General features: G+C 41.8%; 1 protein-coding gene across 1 annotated transcript in view; it reads left to right on the top strand.

Annotated features, from left to right (window-relative positions):
• OPN4 (opsin 4) overlaps positions 1-22,931 on the top strand; it is a 40,700-nt gene that overhangs the window by 4,933 nt on the left and 12,836 nt on the right. Inside the window, 6 exon segments of the mRNA XM_038410610.2 lie at positions 8,527-8,565; positions 8,567-8,670; positions 11,613-11,746; positions 14,638-14,841; positions 17,010-17,181; positions 18,992-19,153. Of these exon segments, the coding sequence (XP_038266538.2) occupies positions 8,527-8,565; positions 8,567-8,670; positions 11,613-11,746; positions 14,638-14,841; positions 17,010-17,181; positions 18,992-19,153 (815 nt within the window).

Here is a 22,931-nt window from a genome sequence, read left to right as displayed (position 1 = left end):
TAAAGGTATAATATGTGGTATGCTTTTATGTTTTTCTTTCCTCCACTATAATCTGGATAGTGAAGGAGTGCTCCGGAGAAGAATACATAAGGGAACAGTGCTATATAGAAACTCAATCTAAATGCTCCCACAGAGTTATGCAGTCAACGGGTAAGGTACGTGAAATCTTGCCTTGATAAGGACCACAACAATGGTTACTGCATTCTTTTTTAAGTACTAATACCTTCTGATGACAATGGGGAACAGAGACTAAACAAGGCCCATGTGCTGTGGAAACAATAGAGAAAAGCAATATAAATTGTCCTACTTCTTGATTGTCCAGTTGACCTGATTTCCTTAAGCAGTTTCTCTCCCTCCTCCTCCTCCTCCTCCCTCCCCCTGCGGCTTCTTTTGACCTATAATTCTATTTAGAAAATCTAGAGCCAGACTCTACTCAGTAATGCAAACATTTCATTCCCCTACTGATGTCAATGAGAGCTATGTATGCTAACCCAGTTTTGAGCGCTTAGGACCTGATCCAATGCATTTTAAGTCCATTAAAGTCTTTCCACTTTCTTTTGATAAGGCCCTTACTTTTCAGGAAAAAATATGAAATGAAAAATGTTTTAAAAGTAGGCATTATCCTCCTAAAGAATGGCAAAAATTAGATTATGGGATCTGAGTCCCAAACATTGGGAAAATTCAGATTGCAATGTAGATCCACATTTTGGACTTTGGCCCATCTTTAATACGTCTCTACCAAAAAATTTTCTTTTGACATTTATTATACTTATTATTAAGCCTTGACATTTACTTTTGGTCCTGAGTGATTTCCTTCCTAGATGATTTGTTTCAAAACTTGTATTTTCCTTTAAATATCCTTCCTCTCTAATTGGACTTTACTTATTCATTGTATATGATTGTTTTTGTACTTAATCCTGGCTTGTAGTTATTTATTATTTTAATTCAAATCAAAGGCATTTTTGCAATTTGTTCTTTTTAACCAAGTGTTCTGGGTCACACTGCTCGAAGCACCAAAGGTCCGGCAGGAGTACTCTGAGAAAAACGAGGCTTACACATAGTTGTGAGTTATTGTAGGAGATAGTTCTTGAAGGACACAGCTGCTTTGCATGGCCCTTCGCCAGGTAGTAGAAAGCCCCCCTTTAAGAAGCACCTAATTTTATATTCATGAGCTGTTTTTGTGTAATGCTTATTAACGCTGACTGTCTGCCCCTCCGTTGGACTCCGTCCCAGGCAAAACTCCGGTGTGCTGGGTTCCCTGCCTCCGTGACTGCAACGCTTGGAGTCCCCGTTGCGGGTGGGTCACTAACCTTCAGTAAAGCCTGTAACTCACAGCTGTGTGTAAGCCTCGTTTTTCTCAGAGTACTCCTGCCGGACCTGTGGTGCTTTGAGCACCGTGGCCCAGAACACCAAGATAAGTTCCTTCAGTTGTTATACTTCTATTATCGTGACCAAGGTCTGTGTAAAAAGACAAATACAGGCAAACACCACAGAAAAATAGAGAACTGGTTTTTCATACAGAAAACCTTAATCAGGTCTGTTTATTACAACAATTAAAAATGTTCCAATCTCAGTTTTACTGTGTTAGAAAAGCAGATTTATTGTCTCCTGTAAAGTAATTTGAACACAGACCCTTATTATTGATACAGTATTTTGTGTTACTGTACTGTACTGTCTGAGGGCCAAATTATGCAATCCCTACTCAGGCAAAATCCCCATTTATATTTCTATGCTATGTGGCTGAGTCATACTTGCTGTAGAAACCTAAACTGTGAATTTCTCAACTCTTACGAAATTAAACTGTCAACCTTAATGTAATATTAATATTTTCCCCTACAGATAATCTGCCACAACCATGTCTCAGACAGCTTGCCATATGTTTAAATCCCATTAATGTAGAAACACCAAGGAATGTGGCTTACTGACTAGTCTAGCTGCAGGTAGGTCCTCTGTAAGCAAGCAATGATAATCACATTTAAAATTCCACAGCCACTCCTGTGGCCAGGTTTGGCTATCACTTACACCAGTTTAAATTCAAAGTATCCCCATTAACGCTAGCTGACACAGCCAACCTCACAGGGTTAATTGAGAATAGAAGGTAGCCACTATTTCTGAGAATTTGCATGACTTTCAAAATAATTGGGATGCCACTGACACTAAAGGGTACCACCATAGCAATGAGTGCCAGGTTGTAGAAGGAAACAAGGGGGGAAGACTGTGAGGTAAAGTCAGGAGGGGCTGGCCTCGGCCCAACTCCAATTAAGGTTGCCACCTGACCTCTTTTTAACCAGCCTGGACAGTTTTTCTTCTGAGTTGCCGGACTCGGGTTTTTTCAAATTACTTGTAAGTTTCAAGTGAACCCCTCCTCCCAGCACATTGCAACTGGCGATCATAGCTGCATGCACATAGAGGGATGCCAGCAGCTGCTTCCACTACAGCCCACAGGTCCCATAGCATATGTCTACACTGCAATGTAAGACCAGGGTTAAGGGGACCCAGGGCTGGACCATCTACACTGATTGTAAACCCTAGGTTAAGAATTGTCTAGCCCGGGCTTGAACCCAGGGCTCTGGTAGCCACACTACAGCACATATACCTGAGTCAAATCAACCATATCCCAGATGCCCTAGTGTTCTCCCAAAATGTGGCCACTCTAGCCCTTTGATTGTGGTGCACCGTAGGAAAACTTTACTGTCCTCCCTGCACGTTACAGGAGGTTTGAATAGACCACCAGCACACCCTGCCAAGGTGTCATTTTGGTCGGCATGCTTCCAGTTAATATGCCCAACAATATGGAGGATGCATCTTTTGAAGAACTTCAGTTGCTTGTGCTTTCATCCTGTGACAGGAAACAACATTAAACCATTGCCAGGCAGGCCAGCTGCCATTACCACACCAAAATACCAGAAACAAGAGAACCTTAAAGAAAAAAGTGCATGGACAAGTGCAAACAATGAAGCCATGTACAATACAGAACCCCCCCTACTGTTGACTGTCCCCTGCATTCTCCTTTCCCCGTGAACTTGGCACTGGGCATGAGAGGGGTGGACTCAACTGCATGGGCCACTCAAGCTGTTTTCCAAGCTGTTTCTGGTCTGCATCACAGTACCACTGAGGGGCTCAAGCCATGATATGTGTAATGCAGCAGGAGCTGGTGCTCTTGTGGCCAGTAGTGATATGAGCCACTCAAGCAATCCTTTCTGCTGAGCTCTGTCCCCCTCCCTTAGCCGCTGTTCCTGTTCCAGGAACTGTGAAGCAAGTGCCTGCTCCTATGCTGAAACCCTGTCCTCAAACTGTGCAGCCAACCTGCCTTTCCTCTGGCTGTAATTCCCTTTGTCTTTGGTGCTGGACCTATACATTGGCCCTGTCCAGAACTTCAACCATAAATTCATCATGGAAATGCTTTCTCTTGGAATGGTCTGTGAAGGTACCTGGGGACAAGCGTGCACTGAACTGCGGGTGAGCTGTGGAGATGCTGCAGCCAGGAGAGATTGAGGGGCCTGGAACAGGACAAGACACAGAGGGTTATAGCCTTAAATACCCCAGAGAAGGAGCACAGAACAAGTCCTTGTGAAACTTCAAGGGCATAAAATGTTACTTTTCAAGACTGAACTTTAATAGTTTCTGAGTGGGATGCTTCAGACCACAGAAGCTCCCTGGACATGGACTGATTAGTCACAGCAAAATAAGTGCAGAGACAATGGTAAGTTTTAAAATTCAAAGCTGTTTTCTTTTCCCCTAAAAATTGCAGAATTACTTGGGGTTGAGCAGGGGGGAGGGGCGGAGTCAGTGGCCATGTCATAAAAGCTTTTTCTATCATTTTAGGCCTTCCACATTTTGGAGGACTTAACAGTTCTTGTGGGGCCCAGTTGGCAAAGGGCGATGTTATTCCAAGCTGTTGGTGGGAAACCTGCAGTGTGTGAAACCGAAGTATTCAAACGTAAAGTGACGGCACATCTATGGGCAGAGTGGGTCGGTCAGCTACTAAGGAGGGCCTGGAAAATAAGTCCTTCCCTGAAATGTGACGAACTATCTGGAGTTCCTGCTTCAGGACAAGTTTGCAGATATCCACACAGGGATATCAAACGATTTTGTCACCTATGGACTCCATTTAACTAAAATGGACTCGATTTGTAAATGGAACACACTGCCCCCTCTCCCAGTTCACTGTTTCCATGTGGTTCGTCAGCTGCTGAGTGGTTACAGAGTGGCGTAGGTACAGGCATGGCAATGTAAGGTTACTGTTTTTAAGAAACAGGAATGCCCTAGCAAAAGTCTGTGCCTTCCCAGTAAAAATTCACTTTCAAGGTGTGTTTACTGTTTGCATTTCCTGGTCACCATTTTGAACTCCACGAAGTAACGGGGGGGAAGCCAAGGCACTGATATACAATCTGCCACTAGCAGAGATACCCTGCTAGCTTGGGCTTCTAATAACTTTAGCTTTGGGTCCTTTGGGGGGCATCAAACAGCTCCTCTGAGTACAGCCCCACCATGTGCTGCTGCTGCATCTATATCAAAGCCTCCTCTGGATCTAGTTTCAACAACAGAGTCATTTTGCTGGCCTCACTCTGCACCCGCTGCTGGCTCTCATCGGTCCCCATGCTGGATTCGGGGGCCAGCAAAGTACCATCCCATCTGGGCAGGTTAGCAAGCACCAGCATTGGCTCTATGCAGTACCCAGTATTGAGTACCTCAAACTCCTAAAATGGACATGCTGTCAGCAAGTTGCCTGAGGTGTGGGTCTTGTTTTCCTGTATGCAGTCTTCAGCTGCTTAATCTGCTCCTTGCTATGGTCACATCATTCCAGTAAATTTTCAGTGCTGCCAGCTTCTTCACTATTTGCTGGTATGCATGATCATTCTTGGTGCTCTTACTAAAGTCCACTGTTTTGCAGGCCTCGTACCAGAGATTTACCAAAATCTGCCTGTACTTCCACAAACAGGAAGCAGTGCGCTTTCCAAAAGACTTCTCTTCCGTCTCCATTGCAAACACAGATGGCTCTGAGGTATTTGCACCTTGGCAGTCAGAAGGGTTAAATGCCGACTCACCAAACTGCTGCACTACACCAAGGGGGGCTGTTTCCATTTCCCTACAGTCAATTGTCCTCTCTATCCCAAGAATTGCCAAAGGAAATTGGCCCATGGGACTGTGGGATACTTTTGGGGGACTCCCAGAGCATGAGTTTAGTGGGGCGGCATCTACACTGAAAGAGCAATAGGGCTGAAACTCTGGGTCCCAGTTTGATGCAGGCTCGGATCCTCAGCCCCCACAGGGATCCTGTGACCCTAGATCCAAGTGCAAGAGATTTGCATGTAGACAGAAGGAGTTTTAGGTCAAGTCTGAGGCTGGGCTTACATTGCAGTATAGGGTATGACACTGCAGTGTATGCCCAGGGTTTGGAATGAGGCTCAAGTCTAACTCCCTCTTCTATCTATCCCAAATTGCTCTAACCCAGGGTTCAGACCCAGGGTCCCAGGACCCCGCTAGGGTGGAAAGTTGAGTCTGCATCAAGCTGGGACCCAGGATTCTAGCCCTATTGCTCTGCAATGTAGACACAGCCCAATGGGATTCATGCTCTGAATACTCCAAAGGTATCCCACAATCCCATGGGCCTATGTTTTTGTCCTCTGGACAGTCATGTCTGGTGGACAGTCAAGTTTCCTCCCCCTTTACCAGGCACAAACTTAGAGTTGTCAGGTTGTGGGTCGGCACTAGGAAGTCTGGGATATGCGTGGTTGGACAAGGGTCCGCATAATGCAGTGTAGCCCGGGGGGGGGGGGCCCTGGCAAGTGTGGAGTGGGTCCCACAGAGGGGAAGAAGAGAGGATCAGTTGGGTGCCTGGGAGGAATACGGGGGAGTTGCAGTTTTCTGCCTCAGATGTGGCAACCCCATGTCCTAGTTGCCTCATCCACTGGCAGGCCTCCTTTATTAGGATGGCTGCTATCAGTTAGTTCTAGCACAGATAAGGGATGTTAGGATTAGCTGGCACTAGTGCTGGCTGGAAGTAGGCCTCTTCCTACCACTCCCTACCTCACCCCCATTTGCCACGAGATGCATGTTGTCTGTTCTGCATTTCTGGGAAGACTGCTATCTCTGCGCTCACCACACCACACAACACTCTAGAGAACCCTACTTTCCATCCGTTCTCCTGCATTCTTGGTAGGAGATGCTCCAGCTGAGCTGAAACCCTCTTCCATATCCCTTTTAGCAACATTAAACATGGCAATTTAGAGACATGTTTTCCAGCTGCTTCTACTAGTCTGGGCTGCTCTTGTACTGCACAGGAAATGAACACCCCTTCCCTCTCAATTTGTTGGCAATCCTGCAGATGACTGCTGGGGGTGGGGAGCTCATACCTTCCTTCCTTTCCCCTCAGGGATTTGCTTGGATCATCTGTATTAACAGCAGGGTCAGCCTACACAGCACTCCCTTCTGTCTCACAGCACCTTCTGGCCCCTTGTCTGTACCCAGACGGAGCATTGATGTAAACAATGGTCCATAAAATAGAAGGGTCTTCCACCCTTTCTGGGCTTAGTTCTTTTATGCTTTCTTACAGATCACTGATTCTCAGGGTTCCCCAGCCCCACCAGTCTGGCTCTTCACAAGGTAGATCCTTATTTCCAGACTAATTCCTGGCCACCTGCCTGGGGTTTAATATGGCCACATGTCTCTCTCATGCTGTCCTATCCCTACAGGACTAGTCATAGGAGAGAATCCCCCTCCTGCAACACTCTTCCCCAGTGGGGTTCTCCTAGCCTTTTATGACTCTTCCCACTTGGATCTGATAATTGATCCAACCATCTGATCCCCAGCTGATCAAGATCAACAAGTAAAGTCATGAGGCAGCTACTGACTGGTCACAGGGGAAGCTGTGATCTGGATAGTCGGTATCCTGTGCTGGGCTCAGAAGTGGGTAGCTGCATGTCAGCAAGGATCTCAACTGGGCTTTATTTGGGACCAGTCTGATTCTTGCAGTTCAGTAATCATGGTATGTGATGGCATCAGCTAACTCCCTTGAATTATGAGCTGTGATGATAGCACCCTCACCATCCCAAAGTTATTGTTCAGCATCTCAGAGTGGAAAAAGCTTGGTTGTAGACAAGAGAACTGAGCCGTTAATCCATATGAAACAGGATTTCTCTTTGCTTTTTCCAGAGATCATATTAGTTTGGTCTGAGCTACTACTAATTTGCACATGCAGATCAGTGGCAGTCGAATAGATGCAGAAAGATATTAACGGACTGATGAGTTTTAGCTCCTTCATCTGGGGGCCAGGGTTCTGATTCTGAATCACAAGAGCATTACCTATGATGGCTATGGGCTCTTTTGACCAGGTGATGTGCACCTCTTGGACTGTGAAGCCAATATTTTCAATCTGGATATACCATCATGGACCGAGAATTGGTGGCAAGGCTATAGGCATCTGTGGTGGCTTGTCCTGGCATCAAGAGTTAAATTCCTTTTGGAGAGAATTAGAATTATTGCAGGGGAATAGATTTCTTGACCTCACCTATGCTGAGATGCAAAATACCCTTTCCTATTATTTAGACATTCACTTGTTTATGTCTGAAAGAGGTTAGGTCCCCATGTAGTAGAATTTGGGATTTTCCTGCAAATTAGCTAGCATGGGAGGACTGTATCTTGCCTATGCCTCTGAATTGTGCTGATCCATTAGGACCATAGAAAGTTGCATGCTCAGGATATGCATGTCAAAAGTGGGCAGGGTGGTGACAGTTTGGGCATCATTCCCCTTCCATCTTCCATTGATATCAGGTCACCATGCCTCTTAGCTGTTATCTTATTGTCTAAATCACAAAGTTGGGGCCACAATAAAAATGGAACTTGTATCTAACACAAATGTTTAAAAAAATGTTTGTTTGTTTTTTTCAATCCTCAATTTAATCTGTAAGGAACAGTGTTGTTCAACACTACAAGGTAATTAGGTCATGAGGGTATTAGTAATTCAGTCAATGGGAGAAACCAGATTTCTACTGTATTAAAGGCTTGAATAAACAAGTGTTTATTGACTGGACTTACCATTTTTACTAAAGATATGTAATATTTATTTATTAGAAAACTAGCCAATGATTTAAAGAAATAATAGAAATAATAGAAATCAAACTTTACCACAGGCATTGAAATTCTCATCGGATCAGAACATGTTATTTACAGCATTCCTTGAGGTCAAATGCAATAGAGTCCCAGTATATTTCTGTCAACTATTATGTATTTTGTTTTGTATTTGTTTGCTCCTTTAGATTTTCCAATCTCTGAAACAGTAAACTGATAGTAAAAACAAAAAATGGCCCTTGACTCAAACGTTGCATACAATCATGCCTGCCATGTTTATTTGCAAAAGAGGAATAAAAATAAATGTAATTTGAAAGGGATTAGTTTACTCCAAAGTGTTCATTTTTATCCAGCTTTTAACCTCCTTTATCCATCTCATCTCCCAGAAGAATAGCAGATGCTAGCACATTCAGTTAAGTACCACTGTGCATTTATGAATTCCTGCTTGTTCTGCAGGAAATGACAGTGCAAGATGTTCCTCGTGCCTTCCCTACACTTGGATGTTCCAAACCATGCCCACTACACAATTGGAACTGTCATTCTGGTGGTGGGGATCACCGGAACGCTGGGTAACTTCCTGGTCATCTATGCTTTCTGCAGGTATATATACATCTCATTTATTCTGTGTGTCTTAAATATTCCTGTGGATAGACTTTAATACTGGTGGGATTGTGTTACGGAAATGTGGTACAGGAACATTATCATTATGATTATACTAATGCAAACTAATGAGCTGTGCATCAAAGTAACCCAGATCCATGACCTTGTATTTCTTATCTTGCATATGAAATAGGCCTTAATGAAAGGTGAGGTATAATTGGCTGCTAGTGGTTTTGATAGTGCAAGTATCCCAAACCAATCTCTCAGATTTTTGTTACAACTCCCTGTGATAGTTATGCAATATCCTGGATAAACCTTATTGAATTAAGTTAAACCTTATTTAATTAAGCTGAATACATTTGGGAACCATTGTATTTAAAATGCAATTGTTTATGTGTTATTGTGAGATTGTATGTAACTTCTCTAGGTGGAGGGTTTATGCTAATGTAATTCCTCTGGATATCAGCCCTTTGAAGGCCTGTTACCTATTCACAGTCTCTTCAAAGGTTCAGGCTGGATTCTAGAGACCAATGGATAAAGAAAGGACGTTGGGATAATAACCTGGTGATAAACTGACTCAGGGGTTTTTGTTTAGATCCAGCAAATGGACAGGACTTCTGATCCATAGACGTCCCCAATCCTTAGGGAAGGCTTGGAAGGACTTTGGCCTATTAAGGCCCCATAAGACTGTGAGTGATGAAGTAGAAACCACATGAAAACCTTTGGGTAGGGCTTTCAAGGACTGCTCCTGCCAGAGGCCATGTTGAAGGGGTGATCTCTGGTGAACTTTTAGCATGCATGTAGGTTCTTTTATTGTTTTTAATGTTTTCTCTATAATGCTCTTCTCTGACGAACAAACTGTGCTTGCTCAAAAAGAGCTATGTGATAACTTATAACAGTGGGCAATTCACCGTGATTAGTCTATGAAGAGAAAGCAAGCAGGTCTGCTTAGACAGCCTGTCTTCTGATGGGAATAACACTTCAGCCTGGAAACACCCTGGTCAGATAGGACAGAGACACAGATCTCCACCCAAGTGAGGAGATGCCTGGGGAGCCATAAGCCTAGGGATGCTCTCGATGGACCATAGAAAGAGAATACAGGTGCAGTTGCCCTGAACTACGACCCCCCCCATCTAATATTTTCAGTTTCATAAACTATAAGCTCAGAAGGGGCCATTTTGTAATCCTCTCGTATGTGTCCTCTGGAGGACAAAACTCAGGAACTTCAGATTATGAGACTGATACGCTGCTGACTGAGCTAGGCTGAACAAGAGCATTTATATCAGATATTGACCCTTCTGTGGTGTTTGAGACTTGGCCTGCCCACTCAGGAAGATGCTACCATACAGCCTCAACAGGGTGGGGGAAGAATACAGCGGCAGTTGGGAGAAGCCTAGAGCAGTACCCTGGTGTGTCTCACTCTGGAAGAGGCAGCTCAGCAGGAAATCTGGCAGCAACAGCTGTATCTATGGTAGAGGACAGGTGTGGGGCTGGCTGTGTCTCTCCCGGGAGTTATCTAAAAATGTTGAGATGGGTGGGGAGACTAGAGTAGAACTGCAGAGCTGGGGGTGCACTGACACTACACATACCCACCATTGATGCGGTATCAGTAGTTGCATAGCAATAACAAACCACCAACTGCCTAAAGGAGTTAGTTTGTAAACAGTTACTGAGTATTTTGCTGCCCCTAACACTGCAATTGCAACAGTGCTTTAAAATTGGTGATTGTGGGCTGGTACAGGGAACATCTGCCAGTTTCTCTAGGAGAACAGAATCTCTTGAGACAGCCTTGTAATGCATAAAGATTGTCAGGGGCTGGAGGGGAGTGACTGAAATGATGTGTGCCCCTGGGACAGCTCTAAGTTACACTGGGGGCAAAACAGAATATTTGCCCTACACACTGATCCTCCTAGAATGCATCTTCTATGCTACAGCTCTTAGGAGGTGCAACATATTATCTGGCCAATTGTGTCTGAGACTGAAAACTCAGGAAAGCAGCTGTAGAGACATTAGATAAAGTGTCACAATTTCAAACAGAATAAAGAATCAGAATCATTAAGTACTGATATTAAGAACTCTCAATAGCAAATAAGTTTGTACAAAAACACTACAGGACACTCTATTTTATGTTTGCGTGAATAATTTATGGAGGGGGGGATGTAATAAGTATGGCAATAGGTCCCTTCAAACTCAGTGCCTGGTGCAGTGAACTGCCTGTCATGGAGAGGAGTTGAGATAAAATAAAATGCTGCATGTGGTATAAAGTCAGCCTCCTTAATCCCCATATTTGGAAGTTGCTGTTAATCTCATCAGCAGTGGAAAATATCCCCTCAGCTCTGCGTGACCCAGATCCAGAAAATCCATAGAGTACATCAACTTTAATTTCCTGTTAATCATGGACACAAGGTGCAGTGGGTCAAAGTATTCAGAGAACAATTCTATTCCTGTTTCTGAGCTGGTTATCAAAACCAATTCATATCCTCTACTAAGGGACAAAGAAGTGTAAGGAGTTTGCTATTAAAATGATGGTGTCTCATTTAGCTTCTCTCTTCAGGAAAATCAGAAGCCAGTTTGATGTAGCTTGACATATTCTACACTTTGATATTTGTGAAGCTGCCAATGTTCACAGCAAAGAGCAATAGAGAGCCAAGGTGGGTGAGATAATATATTTTATTGGACCAACTTCTGTTGGTGAGAGAGACAAGCTTTCGAGCTACACACAGCTCTTCTTTGGTTCATGAAGAAGAAATCTGTGTAAGCTCAACAGGTTGTCTCTCTAACCAGTAAAAGTTGGTCCAATAAAAGGTATTGCCTCACCCACCCCGTGTCTCTAATATCCTGGGGCCATCATGGCTACAATAACACTAATACAGCAAAGAGTAATAGCATAATTACCCACAGATCAGCACTTAGCAATGTTCCTTCTGATCTCTTCTCTGTAGGAGTAAGAGTCTTCGAACTCCAGCCAACATGTTCATCATTAATCTAGCTATTAGCGACTTCCTAATGTCCATCATACAGGCTCCAATTTTCTTCACTACCAGTCTCCACAAGCATTGGATTTTTGGCAAGAAAGGTTTGTACATATATCTCCTGGCAGATAATTTAGTTTGTTGTCCATGGTAATGACTTCAAGTTAATAATTGACAAATATAAGTATCAAAGCTATGCAAAACTATAGTTACTAAAGCTGAAAGCACATAAAACCTGCCTGGTTTCAAGTTTTGTTGAGCATTCATGACTTAGTTCAAGTTTGTCAAAAGGTTTAGAACAAGCGTGGGTCTGTACTTGGACTTATTTATATTTTAGTGGAATAGATATGATAACAGCTGAAACTTGACAGTTTTCAATGAGTTTGATTTTGAATTTTGGTCAGGTGTATGATAAGGAGTTGATACAGATGCAAAAATCAGAATCTGTTTTTATCTTTGTCCTTTAAAAAACCCAGAGGAAATTACACTAAAAACTACATTAAAAGAAGGATATTTAGTTTGTAAAGTCAAGCATTAAAAAGTTAAGAAATGCCAGATTTATGATTATCTGTGTGACCTTAAAAGTGAGCCCCTTTGTGCATGTGCATTATAATATAATTTTAATTACATGATCACGTACTTTTTTTTCTCTAGAACGTTTGTCTTCTTCAGTGCAAATATTGGATGTACAAGAGGGGAAATCAAGTTTGCATGGGAAACCATAAATCTGGTATTTCCTAACTTTTGAGTGCTTGACTTTGCAACCTAAATTACTTTCTTCTAATGTAGTTTCTGTTTGTTATAAATATATTTACATCACTAAATCTATACCATTACTGCGAGAATAGTTTTCAGAGTAGCAGCCATGTTAGTCTGTATTCGCAAAAGAAAAAGGAAGACTTGTGGCACCTTAGAGACTAACAAATTTATTTGAGCATTAGCTTTTGTGAAATGCTCAAATAAATTTGTTAGTCTCTAAGATGCCACAAGTCCTCCTTTTCCATTTGTGAGAATAGTGAGATAGAAAAAGGTCTTCTATAATGTTTGATAAACAAACATACTCTCTCACTGCTCGCATTCACTCACAATCATCTCGCACCTGAATTTAAAAAAGAGAGGAATAAGGCCCAGGAGCACCTACTCCCAGCATACCATCTGCCACTGGCACTAATTAACTTGAATATGGAATTTTTATCTTGATATTTCTGCTGCTAGAAAGCCTGACAATAAATGTAAGTTTTTACAATGTAAATATAAACGAAATATTCTCAGTGTGGTCAGTGAATATGCTTTGTATTTCACACATTGGGTCTAAATTACCAAACATCTCTCATCAAACATGAGTTACTGTTGTTTATGTGACAGCAGTGCCCAAAATATGCTAAGTGAAAGAGAGGCATACAGGAAAACACAGACCCTGCCTCAAAGAGCTTATAATCTATAAAGAGAAAGCCAGACAAAAGGTGGGTGAAGGGGATACAACATCAAGGAAAGTGATCTGGATAGGAAATGGAACATGATTTGGTTTATTTAAATATACATATGAACTATCCACCCCTGGTCCTTTCTCCCCCTCCCCCACTTGTTTTTTAATGTGTGTCAATTACCTTTTTATTTTAAACTGTCTACTTTCAGTGTCTAATCCTTGCCTCTTAAACCTTGTCCAACTATCCTTTCCAATGACCCATCCCTGATTCTCCACAGGCTCAAAGCTATGTGCTGCTTCACTGAGCTCTCCCTTCCCCCTGCCTATCCACACCAGAGATTCAGATTTAAGGTGAAATCCTAGCTCCTTATAAATCAATGGCTAATCTCCCAATGAGTTCAGTGGAGCCAGGATTTCACTCTCTGTGTATGAGACAAATATACAGATCATACAGCCAGTCTGATGGGGCCCATCTGTTATACGGCCTAAGCAAATCTGTGGAATAAAGACTCTTCAGGTGGGATTCACAAAGGTATGTAAGTGCCTAACTCCCATTGAAATCAATGAGAGTTAGGTACCTAAATACCTTTGTGAATCCCACTATTTGACTCTTTCCATGCAGGGGCTACTCTTTCTCTTGCTGCAATTATATCTTGCATGTATGTGGTGGGGCAGGTGAACAAGAGGAATAGTATTGAAATGTTGGTTATTGTTGACTTGCTCATTAAATTAAGTAGATAATAACAAATGCTTGTTTCTGCAGTTCTTCATGTTACAAAACTGAAAAGACTATACACAGATGTATAAACTGTCTAATCTCTAGAGCTGGCTGAACAATTAAAAGCAGACTTTTGAATATATTAATGAGTATGTGCTCTATGGGTGTTGTACTATTTGTATAATTGCAGATATTAATGAAAAAGTTGGTGCATCTCAAACAGTTCACGAATTTACATTTTAATTCCCATTCATCATTAATTATTCTCTTATTTTAAAGATTTCTATCTTTCTGTCCAATAGCAGAAGACAAACTGTGACCAATCATGTTCCACAAATAGCAAATAATTAAAGTAAACAGCTGACAACCAATCCATTGTCTGAATTATTTATTGAAACTATGCTGACCTCATCTTGGGATATGAGTTCTCCATGGTATCTGAGTAACTATAAAAATACTTTTAACTAAAATAGGTCTTTCCATGGGAGTTAGAGTACAATGAAAGCTAAATGAGCTGCCATGCGATCTCTAAAATGCTCCCACTAGAAACTTCAGAAGTTGAAAAGTGGATGTTAAGTGAATATATATTAAGTCACTGTCTTGAGTAATAAAGGAAGGTAAATCTTTGAAGTTTACATCCATGAATAATATAATTAGCAAGGACAGCCCACAGTTGGAAAGTATATTGCTGCTGGAAAAGTGAACTTCCTGTTGCCTTAAGAGTTCTGAAAGTAATTAGGTAATGTGTTACTAGCTTAAGGCCACAGGATAAGTGGTCTCCCAGGAATACTCTATAACCAGCATGGATGGTTAAAACTGTTGGTTAACCCTATTGTACTCTCCATTGAAAGGTTGTGAACTGTATGCCTTCTGTGGATCCCTTTTTGGCATTACATCCATGATCACATTGATGGCAATCGCACTGGACAGATATTTTGTGATCACACGACCACTGGCCTCCATTGTGGTGATGTCCAAGAAGAAGGTTTTGATAATCCTTCTAGGAGTCTGGCTGTACTCTTTGGCTTGGAGCCTCCCACCCTTCTTCGGATGGAGTAAGTGAGATAGAATTCAAGTCTATTTTCTGATACCAGGAGAAAATGGGGGGATTAAAGAATGGTCTATTAGACACAAGGATGAATAAACAGAATTTACATATTAGGATGAAATTTGAAGAAATCACTGTGAAGGAGATTGCTTATAGCTAAAGAGTCTTAAGCAGTTTAATCAGCAGAAAAGATTGTAGTGCACATATCACATTTAATTATCTTACTTTGACACTTTTGCAGGGAATCTCATTAGCATGCTGAATAAAAAACATAAAATAAAGGGCAAAAAATAATGCAAAACAGGCTTCCCTATTAGTGCATAAGCTTCTACAATCAAGCAGAGTTGAAAAATAAAAACTAAAGGGGACAGATAAGCACAGTTTTTAAGTTTTCAAAATGATTTTCAGTGCTCAGAATGACAGCCTGTGGAACCTGAATTCCTCTATTTATACCTTAAAGCGGTACAGTATGGGCAGCAAGAGTGTAATTTTCCACACCCCTACAATGTGCCTCAACCCGATTGGGAGGGACCAATTCTAGAGGTAAGAATGTTGTGTACTCTCTATGCCCATTTAGCCCTTGACATCTTAACAAAGGATGACAGGTAGTAGTAATTAGGTAGCTGATTTTTTTGCACATGTTAATTTTGTGTGTGTAAATTGGTATGTGTTCGTATTTCACATCTTGACAAATTGAAAATTTGGCCCTTACCATTGGCTGAGATAGGAGTATTTCTGTTTCTCTGTTAGAAACTAGACTAATACCATTAACTTGTTTCACTCAGACCACCAACTTACAGTCAGCATTAACCTACAGTAGGACGAACTTGAACCTACCAGTTAATTGCCTAAGCTCCAACATTACCCACCCCTGGAGCAGGCCTGGTCCCCATTGGTGGGGCAAGGTAGGGTTAAATTGAAGTGAGAAAGTAGCACTTTCTCACTTGCCTACCAGGCTGTTGCAACAGGGTCAGATATTATTGAGTTATTTTTGTTATTCATTTTTTTCTCCCCCCAAATGTGTAGCATGCATAGCTGGTAAATTCCAGCTGTTTAACATTATGGCTTTTAGCTTAATGAGAGGTTTCAGAGTAGCAGCCATGTTAGTCTGTATTCACAAAAAGAAAAGGAGTACTTCTGGCACCTTAGAGACTAACAAATTTATTTGAGCATAAGCTTTCGTGAGCTACAGCTCACTTCATCGGGTGAATGCATCCGATGAAGTGAGCTGTAGCTCACGAAAGCTTATGCTCAAATAAATTTGTTAGTCTCTAAGGTGCCACAAGTACTCCTTTTCTTTTAGCTTAATGAGAGAATTTCAAGAGAGTAATATGACAAATACTCTTAGATGAGAGAACCTTAATGTGATGAGGCAGAATAATTACTTGAAGGGTACTATAATTGCTGTCTTATAATTAGATTCTAATAGTATTCATCATACTGAGTCTCATACAATAATGAGACATATCTGAGCATAGCACTTGGTGCAATGTTTTCTAGACCTGATTCCACAGAAGTTAGCATTAAAAATGCTGGAAATTAAATTAATGATTAAAAATAGTTTGGTGTTGAATTTGCTTTATTCTTTAACTGTCTGACACAGTTTCTCTAAGGAGAATATTTATTATTTCAGGTAGGAATGTGCGTTTTTTACGTTTATTTCACAGCAAAATTAATTGGAATTGCACAGTAAACTTCTGTTGTCTGCAGAATTTAAAAGAGCAGTGGTTAGCATAGTCAGTTTCGTTTCACTCCCAAGCAAGAGAGGTAATAATTTAAGAGAAAAATTGAGACATTTTAATGATTTTAGAAACATGGGTCTGATCCAAAGCCCAGTGAAGTTAATGGAAAGAGTCCCATTGACTAAAGTGGGCTTTGCATCAGGTCTGAAGGCTGGAATGAAAAATAATCATTATTTTATTAGTTTAAAGATTGATTCATTAGATCTATTAAATTCTAAGAACCTATAGAGCTGTGGAATCAGTAATGGTAAGAAGTGCTTTAAAACAAGAAACAGGTGCCCTTATTAACCATCTTCTCTCTACCAACAGAGCTAGGTTTGATCTTTTTCAAATCCCAGGGATATGCTGAATTCTTTCTCCACTTGTTCCTTCACAGAATGCCCAATACAAATCTTTTCATGGCTCATGTGTTTTTTTCTTTCTCTCTTCCTAGGTGCTTATGTTCCTGAGGGTTTGTTGACTTCCTGTTCCTGGGACTATGTGATCTTTACCCCATCAGTCCATGCCTATACAATGCTCCTCTTCTGCTTTGTCTTCTTCATTCTTCTGATTGCCATCATATACAGTTATGTCTTTATCTTCGAGGCTATCAAGAATGCCAATGAGTGAGTTGTCAATAATCTAGATTTTCATTCCTTGCTTAGGGGAGAGCCTTTGTTTTTATGAGGTTTATATATATTGTTTTATAAATCCCATAAAAACAAAGGCTCTCTCTATATAAAAGGCTTATATATATATATAGCAACTCTATTTTAACAAGTTTTTTCCTTTAATGGAAATGGGTAAGAGACAAAACAGAATAGGAACAGACAGTGAATTTTCAACATGGCAAAAATGTTAAATGTGTGTGGAGCGGGGTGGTCTCCAAGGTTTGGTACTTAGCCTGCATTGTTTAATACATTTACTAATTATTTGGGAAAAGGTGTGAATAGAAAGGTGGAAAATCTAGCAGATGATACAAAACTATTTAGGTTAGTCAAGTCTAGATAAAGTGTGAGGAACTTCAGGGAGGCCTAATAAAGCTAAGTGATTGTTCAGCACACAGGCAAATTCAGTGCCAGTTTCTTTGGTTTGCTTCAGCCACTTATGCCATGTGTACATGGCACAAAGTGGCCTTGAAACAGACAGGGATATCCAGTAGGGAATTTCCCTTGCATATGGGTCAACAGAAGGACTGTGAAAGACTCCCCTGCAAAATGTCATCAGTCTACAAGTGAACAGGTGGAAGTTGGCTATTAACTCTTTGTTAAAAAAGGTGCAATGATGCAAGATGCAATGTGTTAAACCAGCGATTCTCAACCGGGGGTCCGTGGGGCATTTCAGGGGATCTGCCAAGCAGGGCTGCTCAGACCCCTGAGCCCCGGTACCCAATGCTTGGAGTCCCGAGCCACAGCACTCTGGGGGACAGAAGCCCTGAGCCCAGACATCCCACATGGCTGAAGCCCTGAGCTCCAGCACCCTTAGCCCCGGCAGAAGCTGACAAAGCCCTGAGCACCAGCAGAAGTTGCTCCTTTCGGCTGAAGCCCCAAGCCCGGGTGCCTCAAACCCCGGCAGAAGCCACTTGGAGGACTGAGTGCCAAACCCTGGTGCCCCCCGGGTCTGAAGCAGTGGGGCTGAAGCCCTGAGACCTGGCACCCCGAGAGGCTGAAGCCCTGGCAGAAGCCACCCCAGGGTGCTGAAGCCCCAAGCCACCACTTAACCCAAGGGGCAGAAGCCTCAAGCCCCCTGCCCTTTGAGCCAAAACCCTTGAGCCCTCCATCCTGTGGTGTCCCAAGCCCCCTCCCCAGCAGCCTTGAACCCCCCACCCAACATCTGAAGCCAGAGGGCCATCCCACAAGCTGTGGAGTTATGTTGGGAGGGCCTCCCAAAGAAAAAGGTTGAGAACCCTTGTGTTAAACGAAGTGCAACAATTTGCATCAGGAATATGTGAAAAAAGAACTACTGGAGTATCAAACCAGGGCCCAATTCTCCCATATTAACTCATAGTGAGCAGTACCTTACTATCAATGTATCTACTCACGTAACAGTGTGAGTAAGGGTGCCAAAATCTGGCCCTAAGAAGTAAATAAATAATTTTTTCCTTCCACAATTAGAGGTATCATGCTGATTAATCTGGGTACCTGAATAATCTGAAGCCTTATTTCGGAAACATATTCCTCACATAGGCCTCCATCCTGCTCCTGCTGAAGTCAATGGGTGTTTTGCCCCTGATTATTGTGAGTGGGAGAGGACCTCTACTGTGGAAAAGCAATTACACATAATCTACATACAATATAGTATATTACCTTGGGGGAGAAGGGCTGGAGAGGGTTGGCATGATCTGATTAAAGACCAGTCCTTTGTTCTATTTTGTTAAGTTGTTTGCTCAATTTCTCCCATATATTTTGCATTGTAATTATGGTTTATTTCCCTTAGGGCTGTTCAGAACATTGGTTGTGATGCTAATAAAGTATCCCAGAGACAGTATCAGAAGATGAAGAATAAATGGAAAATGGCCAAAATTGCCTTGATTGTCATCTTACTTTACATCATTTCCTGGTCACCATATTCTATTGTAGCTCTGTTGGCTTTTGCTGGGTAATTATGAATATATTAGCAAGAAAAAAAATCAGTGAGCCCAGAAGGTGTGAAATTGTAAAAGAAGCTAATTTTGAAAGGCCAAGTAGTTGTCAACTCTAATGCTCAACAATGGGAATGGGAAACCTTCACATATTCAGGAGTAATCCTTTGTTACACATTTGGTAAATGGAGCACATGCTGGTTGTAATTTTTCTCAGTTTGATTTTTCAGCACAGAAAAGCTAATTATTGGCAATACATGAAATCATGCTAATTAATTCTAAAATAAAGTTTCACAATGCTAAAATATTTGAACATGACCATATGGCTATTCCAGGTTGCAAAACAGTTTCATAACTTGTTTTGATTTATTTTCTCTGGGCCTGATTATCCACTCACTTACACTAGTCTGATGCAATAAATCCATTGGCTGCAGTGGAATTACCCCTCAATTACAACAGTGTAAGTGAGCTCAAAATCAGGCCCTATATCTGGCATTATTGGCTTTAGTTCTTTTGGTGCTGCACTGAAAAGTAATAATGGATGACCTAATCTTAAATATATTTCAAAAAATCCTGGAGTATGTTGCATTTTTTCCTCCTATTTAACTGTCAGCATTTTATACTATCATTTTCAATAAAGACATAATGTCCATTAAAAAAAGTATCCATTAATATGGACTGGTTAAGAGCAAGGGATTAACAGTCAGACTCCTTCCTGGGTTCTACTCAGGCTCTGCCCCGATTTAATGTGTGACACTGAACAAGTCACTTAACCACCTGTCCTCCACCTACCTACTTCTAAATAGATTTAATATCTTAAAGCACTTTAATGTCCTCAGGTCAAAGACCCTATACAAGTGCAAAATAAAATAAATTAAAATGAATGATTATTAATTAAAAATTAATAGATTAATACTTGCTGTCAGGGTTCCCTCCCCACTCTGAACTCTGGAGTACAGATGTGGGGACCCGCATGAAAAACCCCCTAAGCTGATATTCCACCAGTTTAGGTTAAAAACTTCCCCAAGGCACAAATTCCATTCCTCGTCCTTGGACGATATTGCTGCCACCACCAAGTGATTTAAACAAACATTCAGAGAGGGACCACTTGGAGCCCTATCCCCTGCAAAATATCTCCCCAAGTCCCTTCACCCCCTTTCCTGGGGAGGCTTGAGAATAATATACCAACCAATAGGTTAATAAAGTGAGCACAGACCAAATCCCTGGTGTTTAGGACACTGGAAATCAATCAGGTTCTTAAAAGAAGAATTTTATTAAAAAAAAAAAGTAAAAGAATCACATCTGCAAAATCAGGATGGAAGATAACTTTACAGGGTAAATAAAAAGATTTAAAACCCAGAGGATCCCCTCTGACTTTGTTTCCCGGTTACAAAACAGGAATAAAATTACCTCTTAGCATAGGGAAAATTCACAAGCTAAAACAAAAGATAATCTAATGCATTTCCTTGCTATTACTTACAGAATTATTTCTGGTTTCAGAGTAGCAGCCGCGTTAGTCTGTATTCGCAAAAAGAAAAGGAGTACTTGTGGCACCTTAGAGACTAACAAATTTATTAGAGCATAAGCTTTCGTGAGCTACAGCTCACTTCATCGGATGCATTTGGTGGAAAAAACAGAGGAGAGATTTATATACACACACAGAGAACATGAAACAATGGGTTTATCATACACACTGTAAGGAGAGTGATCACTTAAGATAAGCCATCACCAGCAGCGGGGGGGGGGAAGGAGGAAAACCTTTCATGGTGACAAGCAAGGTAGGCTAATTCCAGCAGTTAACAAGAATATCAGAGGAACAGTGGGGGGTGGGCTGGGGGGGAGAAATACCATGGGGAAATAGTTTTACTTTGTGTAATGACTCATCCATTCCCAGTCTCTATTGAAGCCTAAGTTAATTGTATCCAGTTTGCAAATTAATTCCAATTCAGCAGTCTCTTGTTGGAGTCTGTTTTTGAAGCTTTTTTGTTGGATAGCCATCTTTTTAGGAGATGTTTTTTCCTGCTTGGTCGCACACAACAAAAGAGCACAAACCAAAACCTTCTCCCCTCCTCAGATTTGAAAGTTTTTTCTTTCCCCATTGGTCCTTCTGGTCAGGTGCCAATCAGGTTAATTGAACTGATTAACCCCTTAAAAGTAAGGGATTCTGTACCTCTGGCCAGGAGGGATTTATGTTACTGCATACATAAGGGTCATTATCCTTCCCTTTATATTTATGACACTTGCACTAACCCACCACTGCCTCTTACTTATAATTTTCCAGTCATCTGATGAGAAATGCGCATCTGAAACTTAACACCCAATACAGGATAAAATTGACTGCGATAGAGTTTATGAGAACTGAGGCAGGAGTTATTGCAGACACTAGGAAGCAGAAAACAGCCTTTGTCCTCTCCTTCAACTTGTTCAGTTTGGGGCTATGCCTTTTTGTTCCCCTTGGGAGCCACTGTGGCTTCTCAGGGATTAATAGACCAAGTCCCAATGCCTTATGTTGACTTTACCTTGACAGCATTGCACATACACCATAGATTAGGAGACAGACAGAACCTGTGGCTACAGTCTTGCAGTCACTGAGGGTGGCTGGTCTGATAGATTAACAAAATGTGCAATAGCAAAGAATGAAACCTAATAACTACAGTACATGCTGTGGGAGGGGAAGATTTAACTGACATGATACAGGCTCAGTAGGACTGTTGCACTCCAGCCACCATGACACAGGTGTTTTTCCTGTGTCTGGCCAGCAATGACAGAAAGTTTGTGTCACCATTTACCTCACTGGTTGCACTATTGACTAATCTTACTAAAGCATCCGTCCCCTGGGGAGGTTACTACGACCTTAAAATGGGAGACAGCATTCCAGGACATCCTGTGTCACCAGCAAGTACTATGTTCTCCAAGGAATTCATCCTCCAGATCAATGTCCTAGGGGCAGGGATAGGGGCCACCCTGCCTCAAGAACTGCAGGAAAAAGAACACTGTACTCTGGAAACTATCACCAGAAGTGAGTCTTAAGTTAGTGCTGGTAGGAATGCCTGCAGTCAGCTGCCCCATGAAGACACTCCAATATTATCTGCTGGGGACCCATTTCCATTTGGTCACATAACACCCACTTCTCCGTTGGCTGAATGTGATGGAAAACTCCATTCCAAGGATGATGAGCTGCCTCCTTAGTCTGCGGCCCTGTTCCTTCTTGGTGCAGCAAAGCATTGGGGCACAACATAAAGCCACAGGCAACTTTCCCTGGGAGAGAGGGAAATGATTCTACAAAGTGTGCTGCTATTCCCACTGCTGAAGGAAAGACCCACTCAGGGTCTGGTTGATGCAAGTTGACCCTGCAATATTATTGATATTTAAGTGTAGGTTCCACTACTGACTTTATTTTTATCAAGACAAACTGAACAGGGCCTGACATGGTCTGTTAAAGGGGTGGTACCAGCTAGCAGCACCACAGTCAGAACTTCCACCATCTCCTCTAAACATACATGTCAGGTGATGAAGACCCTGCAAACTCAGTAAAATATAAAACCAACCTCCACTGCATGACGATTCTTTGATTTTGGTTCCCAGCTTTGGGTAGGTAAAGTCGAAGTGTAGGTGGGAAGCTGATTTATCAGGCACTCTTGTGTTAGCTGCTTTTCATGCAACACCCTCGTCCCTTATTCAGCACACCTGTTAAATGCCCTATCAGTGCAGGTTATGCTACTTTAGCCCTTACAGCTCTTTTCTGACCAACTTACACCACCATTTGGGTCACTAATGAATTTAGCTCATAAACTC

The sequence above is a fragment of the Dermochelys coriacea genome, chromosome 7 (genome assembly GCF_009764565.3).
Source record: "Dermochelys coriacea isolate rDerCor1 chromosome 7, rDerCor1.pri.v4, whole genome shotgun sequence".
NCBI lineage: Eukaryota > Metazoa > Chordata > Testudines > Dermochelyidae > Dermochelys > Dermochelys coriacea.
The sequence above is the reverse complement of the archived record's forward strand: the minus strand, read 5'-3'. Positions and strand labels throughout refer to the sequence as shown.